A 19841-nucleotide genomic window follows, 5' to 3' on the forward strand; every position below is an offset into this window, starting at 1 on the left:
TTTTATGAGGTATATATTAGTGCAGTTTATTCACAGAAAATTATAGTAACATTTATCTGAGTAAGATTGAGCCTAAGTAAATATCTTAAAAAATTTCTATACATTACTCTAAATGCCTCCTAGAAGAACTTTCTACAGGAAACTGGCCCCCTGTTCAAGTGCTAGACACACGAAGAAACTCAGAAATCTCAAAAGTAACCAACCCATTGTTTGGGTGCCAGCTCTGGACCAATTACCACTATTTGATGGTTTTATCTACTCTGTTACTAGTGGGGAAAGGTAAATACTTCAATATTCCATAATATGCATGATCATGCTCAATTTTTTCAGGGTGGATGTAATTAGAAAAAATAACTATATTATTTTAAATTAACTTGAATAGAATATAGTGTAAACAATTTAAATTTTTCTAAAATTTCATAAACAAATAAAAAATATTTTAATTAGTCAAGTATTAACTCATTTCATTTGTTTCTGTACTAAAATTTTGTCAATGATTTATTAATTTTATATAATCTATCGTTAAACTCAATTGTTACAAAAATTTAACTGGAAAATGTCCTAAAAAATTCTGTAATATCTCAAAAAACTACAATTAATTAGAGAGAAATATATTACATACCAATAAAAATAGTATATACTGTATATATACATTTCTACTGCTCATTTTATCTTTTCAAAAAGAAAAGTTATATAAAATTCATATTTCTTTAAAAATAAAAGATACATATTTGTAAAATTTTTTAAATTTTAGAATATTAAATTTCCCTAATTTTATTTATTGCTTATCAATAAAAATAAAACTGGTGATAAAACTAAATCAACTAATACTTTTCAATGTATCTTTATTTTGATACTTAAAATGCACCTGGAAACATACATATTTTATACTAAAATAAATTTGGCTTAAATAAATCTACTCTAAACATATTTAAATTAACAAAATTTTTGGAAAAGAAATTTCTAAAGGTGTGCAAAATGGAACATTTACACTAATATTAAACTCTTTCACATATGGAAAAATATAAAATTTTTTATATTTTTTTTAGTAATATACTTTTTGTATAAAATTACCATAGAATATACTTTCAACATCAGAAAAATCTTTACTGAACAATTATTCCAAACTACATTTGTATTCAAGATATTAAAAATGCTGGATCATTTAAACAAATCCAACTTTTACTAAAATATAAACGAATAAATACACTTGTAAATATTTCATTTTTTTAGGAGAACAAAATTAAAGTTTTTGTAAAGTATCTTTTTTCAATTTTCTAAAAAATTTTCAATGCACATAGTAAAGTTTTATTATATAAACTTCACTCAAAATAATTTGCATAATTTACAATATTAGTATCTATCATTTGATCAATATTTCAAAGCAAGCAACCATTTATATAATATAAAATTTTGCTTACTTATATATATTAAAATCAAATTAAATAATTCCATTTACACATCCTTAGAATCTAATTTTATATAATTAACAACAACAGATTATATATGTAATGAAAACAAATTATATTAGAACAAATTAGTAAAATCAACATTTGTTCTACTAAATGGCAACTGTACACTTATGCCATTTGACTATTATGGGTTCATCTTTTTTTTTAAAAAAAAATATCTACTATGCTAATGAAAATTTCAACTAACAGAACATTACAAACAGATTCCAATTGTAAATGAAAACTTTTGTATTACATTAGATGTTTTAATCAGCAAAAGATATTTGTAAAAATTCTTTATAAATATTGCAAACAAAGGTAATTATCTTTATAGACTATAAATTTAAATTTTTTAATAAAATTCATGAGCTATTTCAGAAAAAATCATAACATGAAATTTTAAACTTAGAAATAAATAAAATTATTAATTTTTAAAGGTTTACCATCAGCATCTAAAAAACAATTCTTATAATATTAAAGTTTAAACATTTTGTTTGAATATTAAAATGAAATTAACAAAATTATTTTATGATTTCCTTCCCTCAATGTACATTCAAGAACATATATTGTATTGAATAATAAATTAATGTTAAGTATCAGAAATGTGATATGAAAATATAGTAAGAAGTAACAATTAGCATTAAGAAACAAATGATATAAATGCTATTAAACCACTTTTAAAAAAATGCATGTAGATACATTAATAAAAAGCAGAAGTATTTATGATGAAATATCCCAAACACCAATTCAACTAATACCATAATGGCAAGTTATAAAAATTGCTGATTATATTCATTCTATTGAATAATATAACAACAAAATTTTTAATGCAGAAATTTCTTCAAATAATACAAAATTTTGCATGTTTGATAAAGCTATGTGGATAAAAACATACAAAGTTTGAAAAAAAATCAGCAAATTCATTAAATACATTTGAATACCACCTATCTGAATATATTGACATTTTCAATATTAATATTAGTTTTAAGAAAATACCAGTATTAATATTAATTACTAGTACTATTCTCTTAATAGTATTATGAAACAACACTCATATCAAGAAAATAGTATTATGATTGTTAAAAAACAGATATATCTGTTGTTTTATACTAACTCTTAAAATAATTTCAAACAACTTAATAATATTAGAAAGTGAATGTTTATTCATATGGCCAAAATTATAAAAAAAACTTAAATTCAAAATTTTTACATAATTTGGCCATTAGAATTTTCATTTATACTTCATTCAAATTGTTTCTGGTTAAAATTATATATTGTCACTCTCTCTGTTTAATGTTTTTCAATAATAAACAAAGTTTGGTATTTAAAATCTGATAAAATCTCAGATAAATGGTATTCTAATGTTTTTATATCATTAAATACTTCTATAATTGATTATTTAGGTCTAGGACCTGATAACTGAACAACTTAAAATGTTAAAAATATTCTTTATATTAATGAAATTTAGAAGCACTTATTATACAGATATTTTTTTCATTAACAATCTGTTTGAGAAATTGTTTCTTTTCTCTTCCTTACTATAAATATAGGTAATTAATTTTGTGTAAATAAAATAATGTTCGATGAAAAATGATAAATTTGAGAAGTAATGTACATTATGGAACTGTTGAGAATGGTGAAAATGGATTAACTCTAAAGATGCTAAGAAGTTTTGGGCTTCATTTGGTTGCTTCTATCACCTCTACACTTTGGACAGTACCATTTTCCCTTGGGTTTTGTAGTCAAACCAACACAAGAAAAATGAAACCATTCAATTGGGCATTCTTCATTGTCACAACCAATCATTTCACCAAAGGAAACCTGCTCACAAAGACAATAGGTGGGCTCATCGGGATCAATGGGTGGTTCAATAGGTGATGTGTCACGTTCTTTCTCAGCTTTGGTTTTTCTTTTCTTCTTCTTTTGTTTCTTTCCACTGCCTCCAGTGATTTCTCTTTCATGTCTGTCCATTGTTTCATCTCTGCAATTAAGATCATTGGTACGCTGTCTTCTTGCTCTTTTGCTGGATCGTTCTGGTTGCATATCATTTCTAGTTTCAGTGTGGTTGTCATGCTCACGACCAAAATCTGTAATATATTTCAACAATGTTAAATTTAACAAAATTCAATTAGAATGATTAAACAGATTTTCTGACAAAAAAATTAGCAAAATCTTAATTTTAAAATTTTCTGTATATTATTTTATTACTGAAGTATATTAATAACGTTTATGTCTGAATATAATTTTTCTAGTTCCCTCTTAAAAAATTAAACTTTGTTTTCAGATAGTATGCAAAAACAACAAATGGAATACTTATGAAATATTGAGATTTTGCAGCCACAAAGAAATAAAAATCATCATTTATATAATTTTTAAAACAAATTTATTGTATCACTCTTACTTAAAATACTTTCTTTTCAACCTAAAGCTTACAGTCAATGCTAATATGCCAAATGCTTTATATTGAAAATATTCTAATTATCAAATATATCTAATATCATTACATATATGTAAGAATTTAGTATTCATTGAGGTTTAAAAATTTATTGATACAGAAATCATTTTTATTAAATAATACAAATTCTCAATAAGATGATAATATTAATACCAACATTTCAAAATTAGTCTTTAAATAATGTTAGTCAGTATGCATTTTTTCTGATAACCAACAGTTTATTTAGTAGATTTCAAAAAAATTAAGTTTTCAAAAATTTAAAAAAAAAAAAATTTCAATACAAGGTGCAAATAAATCAGAGACAAAATTAAATGCATGTTCTAAATATGTATAATAATCTTTAAATATATAAAATGTAAAATGTTTTAAGCATTTGCCACTTCAAATATGAATTTGAAGTGAATTTATTTATTGTACACTGAAAGCAGAAATGATTTTAAAATCAAAGAAAAACATACAAAAAATATTTATTTATGGTTTATTAAAAATCTAAATCATCTATATAATCTAAATAAAATGTTTATTTTTAAGCAATGGACACATATAACATGCAACATTTTCAAGGTGTGTTGATTCTAAGATTTTTCCATCTGATGAGCACTAAAAGCCTTTTTTCCAAAGCTATGTTTGGTTCAGTCAGGTCCACAATGGCAGTGGGAATGGCCAGGTGGTAAAAAGTGGGCTTGACATATCTGAGACAATCACCCATAAAAAATTTCTCTGAAGTTTTTCCCTATTTAATCCTGGTTGGAGGCTCCCTCATACAGGTAGGGTGGCATCTTCAGTACCTTGGCCATCTAGCCATCCATTTGATTTTAGATTGCACCATTTGTGGTCATTGTTGTTATTTGCTTTTGGTAAAAGTCTCTCTGCCAATATTAAACATAAAAATATGGCTGGATTGCAGATGTGGTTAAGGCATCAGCTCTGGATTGTATCCAAATAAGCAAACTCACGAAATTTTTGTGAAATGTCTGTCCAGGATGTTGGGCCCAATTCTTACCACTACCTGACCCATTGTTGGTCTGATTGTACCATGAATGGGGGCATGCTTTTAAAAAGATCTTATTATTCCATCATTAAAGATAGCTTCAAAACCACAGATGGTTTCATGCAATCATATAGCGCTTCTGCTATGAAATATATCAGTACCTAGTTTCACTCATACATGCATAATGCAATACTATTAACTTAGACTAACCCATTTTTAGGTAATGAAGTGATTTTAAAGTGGCAAGTTATTCATTAGAACTAGTGAATTATAATCTTGCCTGAATACTTTCTGGCAAGATTATAATTCACTACGAATACAAAATCTGCACACCATGGACAGATCATAGTAATATTAATAAGAATATCAGATCAATAATAATCAGTACACGATATTTTCAGATAAAGATACATCTTCCATATCCTCAAGGGCACTATGCCACTGCATCCAGATGGTTGCCAAAAACAGAAAAATCATTCTTTTTTTTATGGATATCAGGCCAAACTGCTCCAAACAAGACTTTTCTTAATCAAAGTCTTGGAATGCAATAAGTTGGTAAGCAAGAAAGTTTTACTGTGGACATCACCCATTTTTGAGATTTGATTGTCTCCAATAGAATTTTAATCCTCATTATATGGTTGAGAAGCTTTATATCACTGCAGCTTAAACTCCTCCTGCAGGCCATGCTAACTCAATATGTGATATTTCTGACAGCAAAATACAGAAATCCTCATTAATTTGAACTCAGATAGTTTCTAAATCCCATTAGTTTGTGACTGCACTTTGTCTTGACTGGGGATATAGAGATTTACATGTTAAGGAATTTACAACAAAATCTGCAGACTATAGTAATATTAATAAGATTATCAGATCAATAATTAATCAGTGTACAATATTTTTCAGATAAAGATATATCTTCCATATCTTCAATGCACTATGCCAATGTATCCAGATGATGGCCAAAAACAGAAAGATCAATTTTTTAAAATTAGATATCAGGCAATGCACATTTGAAGATTTCCAAAGTTAAAACAGTTCAACTTTTACCAACAAAAACGACTAGATTACAACCCTTGGATCTAGGAAAAGCATAATGTGTAAAATATGTTGCACATTTTTAAAAATGAAATCATATGAGTTTGGAGTGAACCTCCTAGATGTAATTAAATTTAATTTTAAAAATAATTAGCATAGCTTGAAATTAAGTTCTACAAAGCACCATTGCAAATTGCTTTGCAAATGCAGATTTTAGTCAACAATTTGCTTATGTTTTAAATAAATTGGAATTTCCACCAGAATTTGTTAGCAATATTGGAAAAGACTGAATAAATCACATTACAGCAATGAGTGATAAAAACATGAAATTGTCATTTGAAACTTTTGCAAATTTTGATAATAGTCTAGTTGTCTGTGAACACTTGTCTGAGAAACAAGCAATAAAAATGAGGAAGAAATAAATCCTATCAAGAGCAAATATCTAACTATTCCTACATTTAGAGAATCTATAAGAGATCTTGAGCTCTTGAGGAGCTTTCAAAAACTTACACAATCATAAAACAAGATGTTTTTGAGATGGTTGACTGTGTCAAAAAAATATTGTTGAATAGAAAATAATACAGTGGTACCTCAGGATACGAAATTAATCCGTTCCGAAACTGAGATTGTATCATGAAAATGTCGTAAGGTGGATCATCTTTTCCCATACGATTACATGTAAAACCAAATAATTCGTTCCAACGCGAAAAACATACTCAAATTAAAGCCAAGTAATACATTTAAAAAAAATAACTGTAGTAAGAAAAACAAATGAAAAATGCGAACTAATGTAACGTCGTATGGTGAGTTTTTGTTCGTATCGTGGAGCAAAAATATGTTCGAATTTCATGTCGTATCCTGAAAATTTCGTATCCTGGGGCGTTCGTAACCTGAGGTACCACTGTAAATTGCCAGCAAAAATTCTTGTGAAACAGACTTTCTCTATAATGATACTATTTATGTTTTTAGATATGTATATATACAAAATAACAATAAAAAATAGTGTATTTAAGTCTAACTATATTGTTTGTACTGTGATATTTACAATCTCATTAAAATAATAGTGATTTCCATAACTTGAAATTTAACACAAAGTTCTCTCAATACTTCAAATTATAGCATCTACTATATGAGATTTTATACCTTAAAAATATCTAATGTTATAATGTTTTAAAATAATTTCCAAATCATTTGATTTAAGTTTCTAAGTATTTTTGTTTTTTAGACATACAATTTTATGATGTAATCACATCTTTCCAAAATCAAAAATAGAATTTGCTATACAAACCATTTGATGTAATGTTCATTTTTGACAGGTCTCCTAAAACAGTCATATATAACAATCAATCCTAAATATTAGACAAAAGATTAATATTTGGAAATATTGCTTCTTTTCCTTGTTTTTTTTATTTTAATGAAAATTATTTTGGTTTGAGAAAACTTATTAAATAGCAGATTATTTTACAGAAAATTTTAAGTTTATTAATAAATAATTTTAAACAAGAAGAATAACTACAAGCTTACATTTTTAAAAATAACTTTGAGAAATTTAGGATAATATAACAAATGAAATTAAAGAAAAAAATGTTTACTATTTATAGATTTAATATCTAGTTCTTTTGGCACATACATACTAACTATAAAAATATTTCAATTAAATTATAAATATCAAAATAAATATCTATTTAATCTTTTACCTAATTTCTCATGATCAATGTCTAATTGTCTGGTTTTATTTTCAATCATGTCTTGAATCTGTTGAAGTATTTGAAGTTTTTCATCACCAATATCCTGTAAACGAATAAGACATCTTTGAATCTGTAACATAGTTCTTTTCCTGACAACATTATCCAATTCTTTTTGCAATGAAGACTGATGATGATCAACATCATGAAGGATCTCTAAAAATCACAATGAAATAATTTTATATAAGACATTTAATTTTAATTTGAAAGCTAAATAAGTTTAATAAATATAAATCAATTTCAAATAAGAAAAATTTAATTTAAGATTTTATAACTTACTTTCTAACAAATTATATCTAATAATAATGAATTATATCTAATAATAATTCAATAGAAAATAAAAATTTTTGGTTTATACCAGTTCCAGTGTATGCCATGCAACATACCTAAGATATGCTGTAATGGCAAACTAACCCTTCAATGATTGGGGATATAATTGTGCTATATTAGGTTATTGCAGATAATATAAAACAAGTACTGTATAGGAAATCCTTGTTAGTTTGAAATTCAAAGGACAAAATAACAACAGATTCAAATTATTGAGTTTTGAATTATCTAAGATTTACATATTTCTGTACAATATGCCAAATGCATGTAACTGATGTAATTTATTAAGCAAACAGAATACAACTACATATACAAAATGCTACTTTTGTTAATTAATAATTATTAATAATAGTATAAATAAACTGCAGGAAAACAACACATGTCCAGTGAGAATCTCATAGGTTGCCAGATAGGTTTTATAAAAAGCAAAGCAGAATTCCTTGAAAAGTAGCCGCCCAAATTATTAAAAAAAAAAAAAACCCCAAGTTGCCCAAATCTAGAAACAGAGCACTACAAATATTTCAATCTACTACTTGTAGCCAATCTTCCAACCCTACAATCCAGATGTGTTTTATGAGTTAAGAGGAAAAAGAGGGTAATCAATAGGTAAGGTAACATCCAAAAATGTGTTACTGTAAAGGCAAAATCATGTTAACCACATTAGAGTTATTCATAATCTATTGTTGTCTTATAGAATGAAGGCATTTTGATCTAAACGAACAAGTTTAAATACAAATATCAAGGTTTAGACAGAATTTTCACTTCATATTTTAAAGGAGCCATGTTTCAAATTAATCAAATTCTTCAACATGTAAATCTTTATATCCCTGGCCAAGACAGAGTGCAACCACAAACTAATGGGATTTAGAATTATCTGAGTTCAAATTAATGATTTCCTGTAGTTTGCTGTTAGAAATATCATATATCAAGTTAGCTTAGCCTGCAGGAGGGACCAGTGCTACAGTGGTGTAGAGGTAAAGCACTTGACTCTCACCCATCTAATGAAGATTAAAATTCTATTGGAGACAATCAGAGCCTCAAAAATGGGTAATGTCCACAGTGCAACTTTCTTGCTTACCAGATTATTATCCCATTCCAGACTTTGGTTAAGAAAGGTCTTGTTTGGTGCAGTTTGGTCTGATGTTCCTTTTAACAGTAAAAGGCCAAATGAAATTATGAAGTGCAGGTTGATTTGTACTACATAACAATAATAGAAAAGGGCATCTTTGGACAAATTCTGTTCAGTCCAATCCATTGTATCCATGTATCCAACATGGCTTACAAGTACTCTGTATTTGCATTTGTCTATTTGTCAAGCCCATAACAAGGGAGGCTCTTTGGAGCTAAGCCTCCCAAAATAATCTGCAGTCTTTCCAGGAAAACTACGGAGTGGAGAAGAAAGCTGGAAAATAAACCTAACTATAAGCCATCAGTATAGTTTATTACTTGTAATTTTGTACTTCAGCATAGAAACCAGGATGATACCATTTGTTTAGAGAAAACTAACTTTCAATCAAGAATATCGGAGTATTTTGCAACTTGCAATGAAAATAAATCAAATTAACTTAATTGTTTTACAGAAAGTTTGCATTAAAAGTTTCTTCATTTCAGAGAACCATATAGGACCATATTTCAAGTATTCCTTCTGTTCTCCTATCAGTATGATAATTTGGTAGCAACTGAATTCAGAATGAAACTATAATTTTATAACAACTACATATCACTATTCTACCTCTGTTCATTCAAGGATTACTTTTCCCATCATAGCACAGCACACCTTGGGTTTTTTGTATGACATATGCCAGACCCACTATAAATTTCTATAAAATTTAATAATTAAATTTAGGATTTGAAAGTACAGTGGGTGATCAGTTAACGAACATAATCTGTTCGAAGACTTTGTTTGTTATTTGAATTGTTCATTAACCAATTATCGCTTTACCATAGAGTTTTATGGGAATTTGATTAATTTGTTCTGGAGATTCCAAAAAATAAAAAATATACACTTTTTTACTATGTTTATTTATATGTAATAGTAAAAATATATACAGTAGAACCTCGATTATCCGGACCTCTATTATCCGGATTTTCAATTATCCAGATTGTTCAAAATAAACAAAAATTTTACGAATTTGCTGATTTGCACTTGGCGAATTACGACACTTTATGTATGTGATGGAATGCATAACTTTTTTTCTTTCAACAGCGTCTCACCCAGCACAGTGGTCGTAAATTCTTAAATATATTTTACGTCATAATAAAAATATAACTTGACATACGTATTTATAAATTATTTATATTCAAATTACATCATTTCTATGATCAAGGGCAGCGTAAGGCATGGACAACGTGGACCACCGAATATGCCTTGTGGTCCGAAGAGCCTCGTGCCTCGAAGGTTTATGCATTACTTAAAAGCTGCAAATGCAACGAAAAAATTTTAATCATCATAAAATGATAAATAGTTCGTCAAATTTTTATTCATAAAAATGCAGTTTCAACTGCTTTTTATTTTATAAAATCCGTCTTCTTGCGACACCAGAGGGCCTTTTAAACAATAGGTAGTCTAAATTATTACAAAAGTTGCTTCTAGCCCTAGATATAATAATATCAATTAAATTAAATTATCCACAACCGTGAGGCAGATAATAGTGAGGTACTTATGTAGTAACTTTTTGAGTTTATTAAATTGTTTTCTCTTTGTTCTCTGAACATTTGTGCCCATCATTTGGTCTGATAAGCCCTCACTATTATCTGCCTCACGGTTGTGGATAATTTAATTTAATTGATATTATTAATAGGTAGTCTGTTAGCAATGGTCAGTAGTAGTCCAAATTCAATACAAACATTTGTTTCTTCAAAATTTGATCACGATTTATTTTTAATATTACCAATATGTCATCAAAAAGAAAACGTGTTGTATTATCATTAAAAGACAAATTAAAGTATTTGTTTCGATTATCCAAATTTTTCCTAACTATCCGGACTAATTGGGGATGAAGGTAGTCTACCTTCATCCTCAATTAGTCCGGATAATCAAGGTTCTACTGTATGTTTTATATTTATATGACTTCAAACTTTAAGTTTCCTTTATGTTCTGTAAAACTAAGATTTCATATGTTCTAAATTTCAAAAACTGTATTTATTCAACTTTCCACCTTTAATGCAGCATATTAATTTTTACTAATGCTAATGCTTTCAATCCTATTCAAAGGTCATCAGGTTGTATTGAGCATGTTGAAGTTTCCAATGAAATGGAATAAGAACATACAACTTAAATGTTAAACACACATTTAAAGTTATGGACACTTTTTGATGTAGTATTCAAAATCATTCTAATGCCCACCTAATATAATAAAAATTAATGTGCTGGCTGGAGTAAAGATGTAAAATGTAAATAATTGGAACTGTATATCAAGTTATTGTGAATCCGTATTTATTCTATTTCTTTTTTCTGTTTTACCAGAAGATTATGATTTTGTATTATCATTGAAAATACTTGTAAATATACAGTGTTTCATGAGAAAGTAGCAATATTTTTACAGCATGCTCTAGAGACCTAGGATAACCAAAACTGCCTTAAAAACTAACCATTCAAATGAATTGCTTTAGTGTTAGAAGCATTTAAAGTTCATACTACCTTACAAACCTTAATGTATTTGCAAAAACAAAATGCAGACTCTAAAAATTATTTATACTGTGCAAATTTTACTTAAAAAATAAAAATATATTACCAGATATTAAATTGCTCAAAAAGCTCTCCTTAATTTCAAGCACACTCAACATTATCCTGGTTACCTCCAAACAGAAACTTACATTATTTTAGATAGAATTGTGTTTGCCATCTAACACCAATATGGGGCTTAAAGCAGTCATGGCAGTGAAAAAAAGTGAAAAAAGAGAGTTCACACTGAAAAAAAGCTAATAGTGTTAAAGTGAACTAAAAGAGGCATTATTAAAAAAACACACAAACACACACACATTTTGTATCAATAACATTGTGCATATGATATTAGATTGATTTTTAACTGGACTGAAAAAATTAAATATGAAAATAGTTAGGCTGAGTTTATACTCCAGAAAAGTGACCAGTAAGACTGCATTAAGCCTGCATTAAGTTTTCATGTGCCCCGCACGGAGTTCCTACCATTATACAGCAAAGGAAATGGAAGAGTAACATAACTACCAGAATGCGTCTCCATATAACATGTCAAATTTCAAATGCCATTTATTTCAAGGTACATTTTTTGATTTCTTGTTAAAAAAAATTTGTAATTAAAGATGATTTACTTTTGTTTAACTCATGCTGCAGTTTCTGCACTTCTCTTGTTTTCTCCTCTTCATCACACTGAATTTTCTTCACACCAGAGTAAACAAGTCACTATAAAGTTTATGTATTAAAAGATCATTGCACTGAAAATGCCCAGTTAACTTTGTGAATAGTTCAGCACTAGATATTCCCAAATAGAGTTCAGCTTTGATAGTAGAACACTTCAATGACTTTGAGATTATCTTATATGAAGCACTATTTATTAAGCTGGAATTCTTGAGGAATGCGCTTTAGGAAATATAATATGAGTCCTTCCCATTGTTTGATCAGTCGTTTTGCTGCAGGACCAAAAGTCAGTCATCTAGTTGATGAATATTTCATAAATTTGTTGCATGGCAAATTAAGTTTCTCTTGAATTTGTGTATTCATCCCACCTAGAGAGCCACCCATCAAAAAAGCTGTGATGCTATGATGAGATCACCACCATCTCCGCCCAACTCTTTCATGCCTTTCAAAAAGGCACTGTGGATTGTATGAATGCTGCAAGTCCCTATGTTGATGAGGCCTTTTTTGTGAGTTGTCAGAATTTCCTCATTTATGAGACGCAATACTTTTTTGTTTACGTTTGGTCCATTGCATCCAATCATCAGTAATTTATTAAAAGGTATATATGCATCTTCAACTGCCAGTATTATTTTTGATTTAATTGTTTCGACATCTGCATGCCCGATAAATGAGGTCTGGAAATGCCTGCAGACAACTTCCTGTTGTTCCTCTGACCAGTATCTAATCAATATTTTCTGTCTTCTACATTACATGTCTCATCATAAGAAATGCTATAATATGATCATTGTGCATCATCTACCATTTGATCAAAGAAATATGGGGTCAAAGCTTCAGTGATTAAGTATCTCATTTTTTGATGTGACAATGAGAATTCTTTTGGAAGATTGTCTGCACACTTGGCATTGATTGTCTTCTTTATATCATGACATGGTGCAAATGAATAATTGCTAGCTGTCATTTTCATAGTCCATATAAGCTCTGCAATGTGAGCACCATCTTTTGCACTAAAGTTGAAGCACTAGTTGTTGCAATGATTGGTGTTCTGAATTGGCACCTGAGTCTACAACATTGCTCACACTAACAACATTTTCAGCACTAATACTTTGACATTGAGACATCTGAGGGGCAGTCATCAGTCTTAACTGCTTGGGACCAAAGGCTTCATTGTATTCATGTTTCTTGCAGCTTGAATGTTGGAGGACTGCAGTATGGGGGTGTGCTTGTTGTTATTTTGCTCCTGAACACATTTACAAAAATAAATAAATTCCACATGGGAAGTGAAAAAAAGCTAAAAAAGCAAGTTTGCCTCAGAAAAAGCTAAAAAAAAAGAGGAGCTATGAAAAAGAATGAAAAAAGTGAGTCACTTTAACCTCTGCCAATAGAATAAAAAGTTTTTGTTTTTCAAAGCTGTAACACATTGTAAAATATTTATTTAATATTTGTATTTCTATTTGCTAAGAAACATTTATTTCTTGGCTCTTTAGTACTATGCAGAAGCTGATGAGCAACAAGATTGAGATTTTTCCACAGTGCTTAATAGTGCTACACAGCAACTTCTTAAGGAATAGCTAGTTTGAACTTTGACTACTTCAAGCACTGAAACAATGCATTTGAATGGCTATGTTTATAAGACATTTTTGAATCCCCTACCAGAAGTAAAAGTGTGAAAAAATAATTAAATTAATAATACCCAAAATTAGATTGTTTTTAATAATAAAAAAATTGTTACTAATTCTATGAATTGATTTATAAATATATACCGTTTTAGATTATGCTGTAAAAATATTGCAACTTTCCCTCGGAACATCACATATTTGTTTTTATAACTCAATTTTTGTTTTTAACACCAAAAAGATATTTTGATTCGATTTGTTTTAGTATGCACCTAGATATATTGCATTTCATTATTTAGACTATTTAAATCCCACAATTGCATAAAAAATTTTTTGTATATAATTTTAAACCTTAAATTTATTACAAATTTTTCACTAAATAAAATGGCACAATAAGCATCAAAATGATTTTATATTTGAATTTGTGAAGGTTTTGATGAAATTAACATTCTATTGGATTGTCTGGAAAGTTTGTAGTGATTTTTTTACAGAAAAATGAATAGTAATATTTTAAAAATTTATATTTATCTTTAGTTGGTAATGTTTGTGCCATTGCTTTTAATGATCATATGTCACTGTTTGGCAACTGAATAATTCCATATTGAAAGAACCTATCCATTCTTACCATGAAAATCTAGAGAAGTTTTTAATGCAAAACAAGGTTTTATTTGCATGAAAAACTGCTCCAGGTTTTAAAATTTCTTATCGTGAAGGAAATATGCATAGATCAGAATAGGTAGTAATCTGATGCTGCAAGGTTGGGTGAGTATGAAAGATAAAATAAAACATCCTAGCCCAATGATTTTTGTCACATTTTCAGACACATGTGGTCTGGCATTGTTATGATTAAACATGCACTTTCTGTTGGTCTAGTTGAGAACAGAACAATTTGTTGCTTGTACTAGACTCTTTTGGTAAGGCATTTTTGCCTTACCAAAAGAGAAAAAGCATCAAATGTTAAAAATGCACCTTCTTTGCTTCTATTTTAAAAAAGATGCAGATTGAACATAATTTTAAAAAATTTGAATAAACTTTTTGTAATGGATGCATCTCAACATCACATTTCATTATATGCATAAATATCTTACCCTTTTAATGGTTTTGACATCATCCAGCATGTTCAATTTTTCTCTATTAAAATCACTACAAACTTTCTGGATGATCTAATACTGAAACAAACATCTATATGAGATTTCCAGCAAATAACTGTAATGTTTTCAACCATAATTTAGAGGCTCTCCTCAGGAAAAAGTAATAATAACCTTATTACATTGTAAATACACTTTTTGGTTTTCTATCAGTTTAGCTTATCCGCTGGGTAGATCCATTATCTCATATGCAAAGAATTCTAGGAACTTATTAGAAAAATGTCTTCGAGTAGTTTTTATATTGTCTAAGTTACTGAACTTCTTCCCTGCCTATTACAATATGTACTTGATTAGTTCCACAAGTGTAAATTATCCCACAAGCTTGAAATAACTACATCATTTAAAAAAATAAAATAACAGTTCTTAATTAAAACATGTAGGTTTATCACAAGTATGTTTTCTAAGCTACTAGTAGCCTGGGACGCCCCCTAGTGAGCGTTATTTACAAATTTCCATGAGGCACGGTTCCTTTGACTTTTTTGTTCCTATCAATATGCTGTACAGCTCCGTTAAAGTCCCAATGGTAAGATTTACCCTCCGAATGAAGGGGTGGCGACCCCCCAAACTGTAGCCCCTGTGCGAACAATAAAGTCAAAGGAACCATACCCCTACTCGCAACCCTTCGCTAGATATAAGCCCCTGAAATAATAAATTCCTATTACAAATACAGTGGAACCTCGGTATACGACCTTAATCCGTTCCCGATGTTTGGACTTATACCAAATTGAACGTATACCAAACCAACCTTTCCCATAAGAAGTAATGTAAAAATGATTAATCCGTTCTCGTGTAAAAAAATGGCTGGCTTTAAACACCTCACTTTCCTGGCTAGTTCCTGCTTGATTTTTCGTGAGATCAGCGTGTATCTTTTCAGCTTTCTCGCAAATAATTGTTTCCGATATGCTGTCTCCAGCACTGTTTTTCAGTTATCCAAAGCAAAAGCAATTTCTCGACATGATCTAATGTCTTCGATCTCAGTTTATAAATTAATTTAACCCCTTTCACAACGTTAGCAGATTTAATAATGTCTTTATTTCTCGCGATTGTCGTTCTCGGAATACAATAGGCAACAGTTAAAATCTCGAACACGCGTGCCATCTTCGTATTTCTCAACAATCTCTTTTATCAGTTCCATTGTAATTCTGGTCATTTTTTTAGTTTTCTGTCACTTTTCATTTGCTTTTTTGCAATTCGTGATTAATAAAAATAATAAAATTTTACTTATGAATTAAAATCAGAAGAAATTTAACAAAGTTATAAACCATTGCACCGCGAACGTCTAGTCTGGTCTAGTACACCGATAGTGCTACTTGTTCATTGATGGCGCATACAATTGAATTATGTCGTATACCGAGCAAAATTTGTTTCGTCCAAACAAGACGTATTCCGAATTGGACGTATTCTAAAGCAGACGTATACCAAGGTACCACTGTATACTGAATTATTTATATTGTTATATTGACCAAATAATAATTTATGGGCCAAATGAATAATAATAATTAAAATTGTTAATTTGAATGTTTCAAATGTGACACACGATAGGGGCGCCTCTAGTGTCCGTTATCAAACGGTTACGCGGACAGACACCCGTTGAATGGGTTATATATATAGATATTGACCAAATAATAATTTATTGGCCAAATGAATAATAATAATTCATATTGTTAATTTAAATAATAATTCATATTGTTAATTTAAATAAAAATTAAAATTGTTAATTTGAATGTTTGAAATATGACACACGATAGGGGCGTCTCTAGTGTCCATTATCAAACGGTTACGAGATGGATGGACACGTTGAATGGGTTATATATATAGATGGATTACTGTTAATAGCCTACTAAAAACTAATTGTGTAAATTACTGAATCATTTTTCTTATTGTTTGTGTTACATTTTAGAACCATTTTTTGTTTTTATTTAATAATATGTATACTTTTTTGGTAACTAATTTAAAATTTAGCAACATTGTTCAAAAATTTGTTTTTAAATTTGTTTACTAATTGTTAAAGTTGTGGAAGAATAATCTGTTAATTCTGATGCCAATGGGCTAGGAAAGACCTAACAGCAAATGGAAATATATATAATCAAGGTTAAGTTAGAAGTCATTGATTTTGCCTAAAAACAGTAATACAGATTCAAAGCATGCTAGTCTGTTGTCATTCTATTATTAAATGGAGACTGAAGACATCTGATCTGTTTCTGGTTTTTATGAAAAACAAAAAGGCTTAAAAATTGCAGACTATCTTGACTTTACTGGATGGGTCTAGTTCAAGCAGTGCATGAAATATATGGAGCAGCACTAGTGCCTATGAATATGAAGGGATGATCTATGAATGAGTTGATCAGTTGACTTTTCATCTTAACAAATGTCTCACATCATGCATAAAAGTGCATCAAATTATTAAGTGCATAAAAAATATTATTTAATAACATTATCTATTCATTGTTGAATGATAATAAAAACAGTCACACATTTACAATACCTAAGAAAATATATATAAATATTTATACCACGTTGAAAAATAAAATAAACATATTTAGGTACTGGTACTCTAAAAGAACTCAGAACAAAATATATTTTTATCATAAAATTGATACTTAAGATTAACAAAATAAGTGATTTTTTTATTTTCCTGTATAAAATGGAAACAAAAAATAATATCTATGCATTCATGCATTAAAATAATTTTTTTGATAATAGAGAATTTTGTTATACCAAAAGCAATTTCTTTCATTTTTAACTTTGCTCAAAATTTTCTGCTCAGTTCATTAGCAGGAATGCTTATGGTCAAATTTCAGTCAGTGTTGCTGATCTTAATCTATTCTTTATATATTTTAATTTTAAATAAGTTCATTTAAAAGCTACTTGGAAAGTTCGCATAGTTTAAAAATATTAACATGCAAAAGCAATTATAAATTAATCTTCTAGATACATTTTGATATATTTATATATGTTAATGATGTGCAGTTTATAACATGTATATTAATAATAAAAAATATGAGGTAAGCACCAACAAAAAATTCTTGATGCATCACTAGTCCAGATACTTATATATGTTGTAAATTTAATTGCATATTAAATTTTGATTAGACTAGTCTGGATAGTCCAATAAAAATAGTCCTATCTGGATAGTCCTTCTATCCAGATAGGTAATCTACCAAGGGTGAAATTTCCTGTCTTCCTATGGTCCTATCTACCCTGTATCTGGAAGCAGAACCAATAATAAATGTTAATTAGATGAGCACATCTGGAAAAATATTTATAATGCATATCAAATTGATATCTGGTAAGTCACAGATTAATAAAATTTTGGAATAAACAGAAATTTATAAAATTAAGGAAGAAAAAGTTGATTGTGCTTTTGAATTTGAAGCTAGCAATGGCTAGCTTAATTTCTATAAGCATCAAAATCTTACATCACACAAACATACATTGTTATCACAAAAATGTTCTGCAGATTTAGTGTAAAAACTAATCAGTTTTGTTGTTTATTGCAGTAGAAACACTACCTCAAGTGTTCTTGTATTGTTTATTGCAGACAGCTACAGAAAAAATTACATGCATATGCTATCTAATATCATAGCTGCTGATGAAATGGCAGTTTGGCTGGAACCTATTCCTTCCAAGTCTATTATTCAAAAAGAATCAAAAGTTACCATGAAGAAAGCATACTATTTTTTGTTGAAAAGTTACTTTGTCAGTTTCACTTTGGTTGGCATTACTCGCTTGGGATAACTATCATTGTCATTTAATTGAAAATGTTAAAATCAAACTCACACAGTATAAAATTAATATTAGTTATTGCTCCTAATGCTTGTACAGCTCATATTCAAGTTTTGACATATCCTGACTATCCTGGAATAAACCATTCAAATAATACTTATGTGGATTTTTACAAAAATTGGTTACATAACATTGAACATGCATATACAGTGGTGCCTCGTATAACGTACTTAATCTGTTCCAGGTGAACGTCCATTAAGTGAAAAGTCCATTATACGAAATGCATTTTCCCATAGAAATACATACTAAAACATATAATTCATTCCACAGCACAAAATAACCGTACTGTACCATAAAAAAAAAAATGAAAATGGAGCAGTCACCAATTATGCCGGGTAGTCAGATGTTGTGAGGAGGAGGTGGAGGATCACTTTATTCACATATTCATACAGATACAGACTTTTTACACATTGCAGCAGGTCTCTTTTTATTGTTTTTTAATTGGAGTCAGATTCAGGAGAGACTACTGGGGCTTGCAGGGTCAACTCCTCTTGTTCCATCTTTTGTCTTTGACAGCTGGCTTTTTGAAAAACATGTCCAAAGTGGTCTGTTTCTCTCTCTTCTTCAACACCTGTTGGAAATGACGGGCAAGGGTGTCATTGTAGAGATCATTGATCCTGTTGGCCTCAACTGTGTTTGGATAATGAGTGTTGGTAAACTCCTGAACCTCTCCCTATTTGACAAGGAAGTTTCTGTCAACTTTCATTCCTTCTGATGATTTCTTTGCTTTGTTTCAATTGAAATCACCTTTCTGTTTTTTTAGAAGCCATGATTTGCACAACACTTGAATAAATGTAAATACCCTACACTGAGATGATGTACGTAATAAACAAGGGAGCAAGCCGAATCCCAACAGGAGCTCTGTATTTCAGATATACTAATAATATATTCTAATAATATTAATATATTATAAAAATAGCAGATTGTCATTGGCAACGGCAAAAGAGTGGAAAC

General features: G+C 29.1%; 1 protein-coding gene and 1 pseudogene across 1 annotated transcript in view; both read right to left on the reverse strand.

The window, feature by feature from the left end:
• Window positions 1-2726: 2726 nt before the first annotated feature.
• LOC111620299 (inhibitor of growth protein 2-like) overlaps window positions 2727-19841 on the reverse strand; it is a 23553-nt gene continuing 6438 nt past the window's right edge. Inside the window, exons 2-3 of the mRNA XM_023362203.1 lie at window positions 7630-7833; window positions 2727-3538 (exon numbers count right to left, since the gene is read on the reverse strand). Coding sequence (XP_023217971.1) covers window positions 3114-3538; window positions 7630-7833 — 629 coding nt within the window. The 3' untranslated portion in view covers window positions 2727-3113. The remainder of the gene's footprint in view (window positions 3539-7629; window positions 7834-19841) is intronic.
• Window positions 11444-14212, reverse strand: LOC111620300 (annotated as a pseudogene).

This window comes from Centruroides sculpturatus, unplaced genomic scaffold, assembly GCF_000671375.1.
Source record: "Centruroides sculpturatus isolate CEXI.00-Female unplaced genomic scaffold, Cexi_2.0 scaffold4, whole genome shotgun sequence".
Lineage (NCBI taxonomy): Eukaryota > Metazoa > Arthropoda > Arachnida > Scorpiones > Buthidae > Centruroides > Centruroides sculpturatus.